This window comes from Antechinus flavipes, chromosome 6 (assembly GCF_016432865.1).
Source record: "Antechinus flavipes isolate AdamAnt ecotype Samford, QLD, Australia chromosome 6, AdamAnt_v2, whole genome shotgun sequence".
NCBI classification, from domain to species: Eukaryota; Metazoa; Chordata; class Mammalia; order Dasyuromorphia; family Dasyuridae; genus Antechinus; species Antechinus flavipes.
In genome coordinates, this window is record NC_067403.1 from 263,016,373 (window position 1) to 263,026,970 (window position 10,598).

Here is a 10,598-nt window from a genome sequence, read left to right on the forward strand (position 1 = left end):
GCTGGCAGGGGCCAAAGACACCATTGGGTCCAGAGGAAATGAGGACAGAAGGGGAGACTTCCCCAGAGATGTACCGGTGGTAATACCTGAGGCAGGATTTGAACTCAACACCTACAGACTATAGACACAATGATCTTTCAGCTGATCTACATTGTTCTCCTTTCTTGAAAGTGAAAGTGCTCCACAACCTGCCCTTTCCAGTCTGCTTTCATATTATTCCTGTGCCCGTTCTCTATTTCCAGCATCCTCTCTGGCTCTCCTCTGGCTCTTGAGCATGCCCTATGCCCTGTGCCCGTGCCCTGCCCCCACCTGCAGACTTTTGCTCAGAAATTCCCCTTCTCCCCATCTTTGCTCATTGCTGTCCCGTTCTCCAGGATCCGCACACCCCCACACTAAGATCGCCAGTACGGGAATGACTTTGTCTCCAGCCTTCCCGTGACCTATCTGTATTTCTGTCACTAGCGCTCTCCATGTTTGGGTCCCAAACCCTCCTCCTAGGTTACTCCCCAATCCCTTGGCGTGTCTAAGCAGCCTTCTGAAATCTTGGCCAAGAGCTCTCCTCGGAGAGGCAGTCACGTCCCTCTCGGACTTCCCAGGCAATGACCCCTCAAGCAGTTCAATCTAAGCTCCCATACCTTCATCAGTAAGATCTTCACACCAAGATCTCCTGCCTGTCCCAAGCCCCTCCCCCATTTTCCTTATCTTTGATCTACCCTGCAAGGGCTCCCTTGGGAAGCTTTGCCATGTACCAAGCTTCCTGCTGCCCTCCAAGGACCCTGGACTCTTCCATGTGACTCAAAGCTAAGGTGATCTCTTCAGGTGTTGTCCCCCATTAGAGCACAGGCTCCTTGAGAGTAAGAACATAATTTTCTATTTGTATCCCCAATGTTTTGCACACAGAAAATGCTGAATAATATTTTATTCATAATAGTAACAAAAATGATATTACTGGCTTGCATGTATATGGTAATTTATGGTTTATAAAGTATTTTACACCTATGTTATCTTACTGCATCCTCACAACAATCCTGAGGAGGAGATGCTAGTATCTCCATTTTACAGATGAGGAAACTGAGGCAAGCAAAAATCAGATAGTGAGTGTCCAAGACTTGGCTTGCACTCAGGTCTTCTTGCTAACAGAACAGGAAGGCGATAGGGTAGATGGAGACAGAAAGAGCTGACTTAAGATCTGGCCTCAGACACTTATGAGCAGTGTGATCCTAGGGAAGTCACTTAGCTCTGTTTGCCTCAGTTTTCTCATCTGTCAGATGAGCTAGAGAAGGACATAGAAAGGTGTTATGGGCTAGAACTTGAAACAAGGTGCTAAGTCCTCCAGTATCCTTGCCAAGAAAACCCCAAATATGACAACAAAGAATTGAACGTGACTGAAAATGGCTGAACCACCACCACCACCACCACCAAACTTTCTGATGCCGAGTTCCACACTGACCCCTGAGCCACCTAGATCCTCTACCTGGCCTTTACAGAACCACAGATCTGAGAGCCAGAAAGGACCTTTGCACTATTTTGTCCCAGCCGTACCGGAAAGGGATTCCTCCAACACGCCAGGGCAGTGATTTGTAGCCCCTGCAAGAAGCTTTCCTGTGGGCGAAGCCCTTGACAAGGAGCCTCCAGTCTACACCAGATCTCACGGCTTCACCACACATGTATGCACCAAACCCAGTTCGAGCCGGCCACCTCCCTGAGGACCACATCTGATTCATTCCCACCTCCGTGCTTTTGACTACACAGTGCCGTCTGTCTGGAATACCCTGCTTGGCACGCTGCCCATTCAAAAACCTTTCTAAAAATCCCGTTTACCCCATCTCCTTCTCAGGAGACTCCCTGCAGGCTCTTTGGGGGCAGGAACCATCAAAATTTTTATTTGCACCCCCAGTGCTCTGCACATAGAAAATGGTTAATGAAGTTTTGTTCATCATAACAACAACAATAACAAAAATGATAATGACGCGTTTCTATGGTACCCTCTGGTTTATAAAGTCCTTTACCCAGGTTATCTCACTGCATCCTCACAACTACCCCGACAGGGGTTGGCCAAACCTTCTCTGCCATAGTTTTGGGGCAACCTGCCCTCCTGCCATGCACAAAAGTAGAGATTGTCATCGCCATTGTCGTCACCATTTTACCAATGGAGCCACTAAGGCCCAGAGCAATAGTGCCGACTTCTAGTGGAGAACGAGGAGTCCTCTACATCGGCACCCCTCCGGTGGCGCTCATTTCCGAAGCCTGGGGACTCTGATTTAATGTCTGGTGGGTGAGTCATTGCTAAGAGACAATGTAGCCTCTGGTTGGAGGATCCAGGTTCGTGTCCTGCCTCCGGCTGGGCTCAGCTGGGGGACCAAAAATCGGCTCGCTGTTTCACTTGTACCTTATTACAACAAGGAGCTTCCACACTGGAAGTTCCCTTTATTCAGTAACAGCACCGGTCTCTCTCTGTAGCAGAGCAATGTGGCTTCACCAACAGTTGAAAAGTCTACTGCACTGCCATCAGCACCTGATGGGTTTGTTTGTCTTGGCCAGAGGGGAGGAGTTCTCCCCTCAACCAGGAGGGTCCTTGGGGCAGACGGAGCTGTGTTACCCTCCTGAGCCCTGCTGAGGTTGGAGCTCAGAATTAAGAAACTTTGTGGGCTAAGATTCCTCTGATGGAGGGGTAGGGCTCTCGGGTGACTGACAGATGGAGGTCGAAATAGATGGACAAGTCCAGGAGCACAAATTCTCACTAACTGGCACTGGTCACGTATACACTCTCACACACCACACAAACCACACAAACCACATACACATACACATCACACAAACCATACACACTCACACACCACACCAAACACACACACACTCACACACACTCATACACACATACCCCCCCCACACACATACACCCCACACACATACACATACACATACCATACACACACATTCCACACACACACACTCACATGCACACACACACACAAACCCCACACACACTCACACACACTCATACACACATACCCCCACACACACACATACACCCCACACATACACCATACACATACCATACACACACATACCACACACACACACACTCACATGCACACACACACACAAACCCCACACACACTCACACACACTCATACACACATACCCCCACACACACATACACCATACACACACCACACACATGCAAACCACACACACACTCACACACACTGACACACACTCTCACACACATACACACTCACACCCCCACATACACATATACACCCCACACACATATACCATACACATACCACACATACATACCACACACACACACACACACACACACACACACACACACACACACAATCCAGACTGGCTCAGCATTCCCTCAATGGAACCGTTGGCTGGATCAAGCCAGGAATAAATATGGGCAGAGCATCCTGGCCTGCTGGAACATGCTTAATTTGGTGCCTCTCTCCTCGTCCTGCTGCCCACCTTCTCTCTCCTTTTGTAGTGGCACCAACTGCCACCCGAGCTCTGACGCACTCGGAGGAGCAGAATGGGGAACAACTCCGCTCTGCTGGCCCCCCCAATGCGGGCTCGGGTATAAATAGAGACCGCTCTGGAACTGTTTAGATATAAATACATGAGGGATCTGCCTCCCGCGTGTCAGCAGCCGACCTGCCTGGGAGCCAGCAAGAAACCTCAGCCCGATGCTGGCGAAAGCAAAAGGCGCCAATCGAGGTGCCCTTTGGCCTTTACATGCAATGAAGCTCTCCCAGGAAAGCAAGGGACTTCTCTGGGGAGCTGACCCCTGTCCTGCCCTGAAGAGAGGATTCCCTGATGGGATCCAAGCACAGCCCTTTAGCAAGAGCCCTGGGCCTGGGCTTTCTTGGGGGAGGGGGTAAGAATAATAATAATAACATCAACAACAAGAACCAAAACAAAGCCACCCAAACAGCATCCTGGACTTGGAGCTGGGAGGGAACAAAGGCCCAGAAATGAGAAGAAGGGGGTTCTGGACATGCACATTGAAAGCTCCTTCTTGAAACTTCCACAGTCTAAGGGACCACAGCTTCTTGGATCGCTGCCTGCATGGTGCCTTCCTCTTTCTGCTGGTTTTTTGCCCACCTGAATAAGACCCGAGCAGGCTCTGTTGAATCCCATGGAAGGGGCCCCAGTGAAGGCCAAACAAGGGCCTCTCCTCTAGCTCCCTTCTGGATTTGGCCCATAGCTCCTAGCCTGGAACTTCCCAACTCCCTTCTCTCACCGGGGTCTCCTTTTTGAGTAGGGCTCAAGGCTGACCAAGCTTCCCTCTTGCCTCTTCTCCTGGCTTTTTGGACTTGGCAGCAAGCCTGTGGATACCTTCCCCTCTGGCCTCTTTTTCAGCTGTGTGTGTGCTGTTTTCTCCTATTAGACTGTAAGGTTCTTGCCGGCAGGCAGTTTTATTGTTGCTTGTCTATGGGTCCAGGATTCAGCACCATGGCTAGCACTTGAGGGTGGTGGTGGTGGTGGTATTCTTATTAAATCTTGCCCGGCCCGGCCCTGAGAAACTTCCTTGCAGCTTCCTGGGCACAAAAGACAAGCCTTTCTCAAAGTCCCAGTGGGTTGGGGAAGAGTCTATGAGAGGAAGCTGGTGGTCAGAGCAGTGATCAGGCCTTTCAGGTCAATCTTGTATCTTCCCTGTGGTCACCAGTGCAGTGCAAAAATGGGAAAACACACGTCACCAGCCCTCGGTGTTAAAGGCAAACAAAATGGGATATGGCCAGGCTGTCTGCAAATCCACGGAGCAGCCAGACCTAGGGGCCCAAAGCTAGGCAGGCAGATGAATGGACGGACAGACAGACGGCTTCGATGGCTATAAGTGTGTAAACATAAACAGCAAGACCAAGAGGAGACCATCCCTGAGACACACAAGTGAAGCTTCCTTCCCAACATTCTCTTCCTTGCATCAGAATCCAGGGACAACAACTTTCGAAGGGCCTTCGGGCCAATGAAGGCAAAATAAAGGCAGGAATCTCCAGTTCCTGGCACTCAAAAGGAGGAGACTGAGGCAAAGGAGGAGCTGGGGGAGGGCAGAGTCTGTCTGCTTTGTGTTCAAATCTAATGTTTTCTAAACATGATCCTTGCAGCATGTTATTGGAACACAAGGCACATCCCTTCCTGTTCATTACTGTTAATTACAGAGGAACCCTCCTATAATTAACTGTAGTACAGTGGGATTCTGTGAAACTTAGAGAAGCCCCCCCTTCCCAGCAGCCTGGCAGCATTTTGATGGGGATGGTTCCTTAGAACAAAATTTTATCGGGAAGATAATTAGATTATTCTATAGCCTGGGGGAGGGGCTTCACCCTCCCCTTCCTGGTTTCATGAATTGCAGAGGCTCCTGAAGAAACAAACAGATCACCGAAGGGAGCTGCCAGAATGGAACAGGGAGGTTGCAGTTGGCTCCAGAGCTTGCCCTATCTCTGCCTCTCCTCCTCCCTTCCTGGCACTGGGTTGCTATCTCCTCCTTGCCTCAACCACTGCCTCCCATTCCCTCAGGGCAAACCGGGACGTGTAGGGGCAACCTTTCAGCATGGACCAGAAAAAAATCCAGGTGGGGATACCCAAAGCTGCCCCGAAGCACTCTCCTGGTAGGGAATCCAGAACATTGAGGAGGGGGAGAAGAGAGACAGGGAGAAAGGACAGATGACCATCTCCATCCTCCCGAGCCTTCTCCATCTTCTCCAAGGATGGAAGGAATCTCCCGGAGAGTAGGGGCTGCTCTGGTTTGGGGCATTTTATTCTGCAGACCTGATCCAGAGCCTGGGAAGCTTCAGATGGATGGGGTGTCATGATGCTGCTACCGGAGCTGACCAAACCTGGACCGGGGGCCCAGAAGGGTGCCCGATTTCCTTCTCCTTCCCTGAACTCTGGGGATCTCTTTGGTCAGAATGAACAATCATTCCTGCATAAAGGGGTGTCAGGCACTGAGCTAGGCACAAGGGATACAGAGCCAAATGTGAAGCAGAAACTTTTCTTACTGGGAGAAAGCACCCTTCCTAGGTCGATGTGTGTGTGGAGTCACTGGGGAATGGGGGAACACTAACCACCGAGCTGCTCTGAAAGCAGATAAGGCCTGGTGAGCTCTGGAGGGACCCAAGTGAGGAGGGGAGAGCATGTCAGGCACAGAGGCAGAAGGGCTTATGGAGAATTGCTTTGGAGGCCAAGTAAGCTTTTGCGTTTGACTCTGGAAGCAAGAAGGAGCTGATGAAGTTCTTGAGGAGAGGAGAGGTGCAAGGTCACCCCTGGACGTTAGGAAGATCACCTCAACAGCTACTGTATGTGGGATGGATGGGTGAAGGGGTAAACTGAGGCAGAGAAAGCAATGAGGAGGCTACTGGAATAGTCAAGAGGAGAGGGCCCGGAGCCTTTGGAATAAGGAAAGTTGGGATTCAGGTGGTGGAGGCTACCATCCTCAGCAAGTGGCTGGATTAATGTGAGACCGGGCTGGGGGGGGGGGGCTAGGGTTGCCAGCCTGGGGAAAGTAGAAGATACCAAGGAAAATGCCAGACTTGGCTTCTCTGCTGAATAGGGGGAACACGCCTACTAGCAAGAGAGCCCTGTGTGTGGTTTTCACCTTAAGAAACAAAATGGCTGAGTCGGAAATCACTGAGGAAGGGGCACGGGAGCAGGCCCACGTCTGGGGCAGGCGGGTGGGCTGGGAAGGAAGGCTGGTGAGGCTGTTTCTGAGAAATCGGACCAGCAGCCTTTGTGGCCTGCAGCCGGAGCCTGGCAGGAACTCCCTCAGGGACCCCGGTCCGAGATTGCTTTTCTTCCCTCCTGCCTGCCCTATGCTTCTCGAGATGCTGGCCAGGGATGGGGTCAGCGCTCTGGAGGGGCTGGGATTTCTCCTTTGACCCCGCCCAGCCTGGGAACTCCCCCAGGACAGGCGCTCATTGCTTTGAGGTCTCCCAGGCCCCGACCCACCTCCAATCACAGTAGGCCCTGAATAGACAGTTGAGGAAATGAGTAGAATGCTGCCAATTCCCCTCAGAGCCCAAAGCAAAGGAGCTGGCAGCTCCCAACATCCCCCTCATCTCCATTTGAGGGTGGGGCTGGGGCTCCAACCACCCCACTCCAGGAGACTAATTGCGCCCCAAGGGGCCCCGGCAGCTCCTCCCCCCCCATCCCCATGCACACAAAGGCCAAATCCTGGCTTACAGCTCTCAGGGAGCACCCCAGAGCCCGGAGGCTGGGGAGCAAAGTACCCCGGCACTGAGCCTCCAGCTCGGCTTCGAGCCTGTGCTGGTGGCCCTGTGGGGCAACCGGCGGGGCCTGAGGCTCGGCGGGCCGCAGCGGGCCAGCCTCCAGACTCGCAAGGACCGGGGAGGCAGCCTCACCTTTGTCCCGCAGATCTTTGTCCCGGCGGCTAAGCTCGCACCCCAGCTGGCCGAGGGGAGGGGAGGGCTGCTTGGGCGGAGGTGGTGGAGGCCGCTGGGGGCCCAGGGGGCGCAGCTGCGGGCCGGCACGCCTATTAGCGAGGCTGTCTTCGGCAGATGGGGGCTCAGCCCAGCCCGGCCCGGCTGCCTAACGCCGCCCCCCCCTCCCCGCCACCATCCGCATCCCGCACAATAGGTCTGGGGCCTGTTGGGCCGGAGCAGTGGGCCCGTCCCTTCCCCAGCCCGCCCGGCGCCTAAGGTTTGCACCTGTCCTAGCGGTCCTGCGGCGGCTGCCCGAACGCCCCGGTCCGTACCCCGTCCGCGGGTGGGGTGCCTCGCAGTTCTCCTCGCCCGCCCTCCCTAGGGGCCCCGGACCCGGCCGCGCCCCAACTGCCCGCAGCCTGTTCCCCTCCCCCCCTCTCCGTGCCAGGCTGGCCCTGTGCACCGGATTGACGGACTAGCGGACTGATGAACCGCCGCGCGCTCTCCATCCCTCCAGACTATTGTTCCCCCTGCCGCAGGGCCGGCCCCTGCCTGCCTGCCTCACGCCCACCCATACTCCGGAGACGCGAAGGAGAGGGAGTCTGAGGAAGGAGAGGAGATGGGGGGGAGGGGGGGATGGCGCGGAGCACGGGGAAGCCTGCGGAAACGTCGCGGTGCCGCAGCCCGGCCTCTGCGCCTCCAGGGCCCGGGCTGGGGACCGGGGCTGGGGGGAGGGGGTGCCAGTCCGCCCCCGCGGCCCAGCCCCCGCCGCCGCCGGCCCGCCTGCCCGCTCGTCCGTCCCCCGGCCAGTGTCCCACCGGCTGCCGGGTATCTCGGCGGACTACACCCTTCTCCATCATGATGTCATGACAGACGGGCTGCCGCCACCGCCGCCGCCACCGCCTGGATCCTCCCCGCCCCCACTCGCGGCCAGCCGCGCCGCTCCCGGGGATGCGGAGGGGAGCCCGGCAACGCGGCCCCCGCGCCAGGCCCCTCCCGCCCGCCCGCATTCCCGCTGCGGCGACAGCCCGGTGCGGCTCTGCCCGCGAACGCCCCGCGGTCCCTACTCTCGGCTCCAGTCCCCTGCCCTCGCGCCGCAGGCAGGCCTCCCCCTGCCCCCATCAAGGTGTCCTCCCATCCCCCCGTCCTTTCACGCCAGTCCCCTGCCCCTGCCCCCCCATCGGGTGCCCCCATCCCCCATCCCTCCGGCCGCGCCGCTCCGGGCCGCCCTCACGCACCTGTCTGTCCCTTGCCCAGCGTCTTCTCCAGGCGGTAGGGTCCCACATACTGCGCGTGCTGCGCCCCGCTGCCTTCTTTCCCCGTTGATGTCATCGCTGGCCGGCAAGGCTGCGGGGCGAGGGCTGGGGTGAGGGCGGCGGCGGGGGGCGCCCGGCTTCTCCGCCTGCTAAGCCTGCTCGGCCGTCCCTCCCGGGCGGGCAGCGCGCTCGGCCGCTGCCGCGGCTGGGGCCGCTGGGGCCGCTGCTGCAGCGGCTGGGGCCGGGGCCTGGACTGCTGCTGGGGCTGCTACCTGACTCTGCTCCTCCGCTCGCCGTCCTCCTCCTCCTCCTCTTCCTCCCGCAGAAGCTCTGGACGGCGAAGCTCGGCTGGACGGCCGCCCGGCGGCCAGCCCCCGTGGCCAAGGCTCCTTCCCCGGGAGAGCGCGGGGCTGGGGCCGCCTAGGCTCCGAGGATCCCCCGCCTCTGCTGTGCCCGCTGCTGCTGCTGCTTCTGCTGCTGCTGTTGCTGCTGCTGCTGCTGCTGCTGGTGATGCTGCTGCTGCTGTTGCTGCTTCTGCTGGTGGTGATGCTCCCGCAGCTGCATGGTCCCTGGCGGACGCCCGCAAGGACCGGACCCAGGAGCCTCGCACCGCCCGCCCGCCCGCCCGCCCGCGCTCCTTGTTCTCCGGCCCAGCAGCTGCTCCCCGAGCGCGGAGCAGAGCGAGCGTGAGCGAGCAAGCGAGAGAGAGGAGAGAGAGCGAGGAAGGAGGGAACGAGGGAGGGGGTAGGAGAGGAGGGGGAAGGGGGGGAGCGAGGGAGCGAGCGAGCAGGCGGAAGCGGCTGGGACCGCGGCGGCGACTGGCACCAGAATCAGCCAATCAGTGCCAACCGCCACTCTCCCCCTGCCCCCTCCGCCCTTCCCTGAACCCCCTCCTCTCCCACCTCCCGCTCGTCTACCCCCGCCCCGCCCGGGAGCTCTCCAACCCAGGGAGGAGGGGCGGGACCGAGAGAGCGTGCTGAGCATCCTTCCCGGCCTGGCCAGGGGCGCCCTTGTCAGCGCCGGCTCAGCCAAGGCCCTGACCCTGTCCTGGGGCCACTGAGCCCGGTGCAAAGAAGCCAGACACCCGCCCGCTCAGCCAGCCGGGACCCATGGTACAGACCCACGGCTAGATGGGCCGGACACCCCGGCTGCGGGCCCGGGTCTCCAGGAGAGAGAGGACCTCTGGCAGACCTGCTCCTGCCCTGCTGAAGGCGTACTAGGGAGGGATAAGGAAAAGTCCTCTTAGTTACTTAGCACTTGGGAAGTGACAGAGACCCAGAATTCTTAGGGTCCCTGGCCCCCGGGCTCAATGTCCAGGACGGTGACGTACAGAGGGCTGTCTTCTCTAACCTTAGTCTTCATAGCCCAGGGAGCCTGTCCGGAAGGAAGGCTTGGTTGGGTTCTGGTGAACTGGGGAGGCCATAGTCCTTCCCTGCCATTGGGAAAGGAGACTCCTTTCCCGGAGATCAGCACCGCTGATCGCAGGGAGAGGGGGCTGAAGCAGAGATCCCAACCCCTGCACAGCATCCTCCAGGCTCACCCGTTGGGCTTCAGAGAGGAGGGCACAGACAAAGAAGGAAGGGAGGGACCCAGGAGAGAGGTAGCGGGCAGCTTGGCCAAGGTCATGCTCCTACTTCCGAAGATAATTTGTCAGGAGGAGGCACTGTTCCTCCCCTGTCCAAATCAGGGAGGATGGGTGGCTGAGGACTCTGGGGAACCACACTTAGCCAAGCTGGTCCGGGAGCAATATGGTCCCAGTAGGTTCTTCCTTCCTGCTAGAACTCCCACTCCTCCCACTCCACTAGTTCGGCCTCCAAGAGCCTCTGGTCACTTCCATGGCACAGTAAGGGAACAGGGGCAGGTGCACAAGCCAACAGTGTTTATTCTCCAGACAGGTTTTCCTCTGTCACCAAAGTGCAAAGCCAGAAGTAGAGGAGTATGTGTGCACGTGTGC

At 57.4% G+C, this 10,598-nt stretch overlaps 1 protein-coding gene across 14 annotated transcripts in view; it reads right to left on the reverse strand.

Moving 5' to 3' along the window:
- Nucleotides 1-8,817, reverse strand: part of BRSK2 (BR serine/threonine kinase 2) — a 135,748-nt gene extending 126,931 nt beyond the window's left edge. For all 14 annotated transcript variants that reach the window (XR_007948004.1, XM_051963861.1, XM_051963859.1 and 11 more), the window contains exon 1: nt 8,627-8,817. Coding sequence is in view for 13 of the 14 variants with exons in the window: in XM_051963861.1 (XP_051819821.1) it covers nt 8,627-8,720 (94 nt within the window). In the remaining variant the exon portion in view is untranslated. The remainder of the gene's footprint in view (nt 1-8,626) is intronic.
- Nucleotides 8,818-10,598: the final 1,781 nt, after the last annotated feature.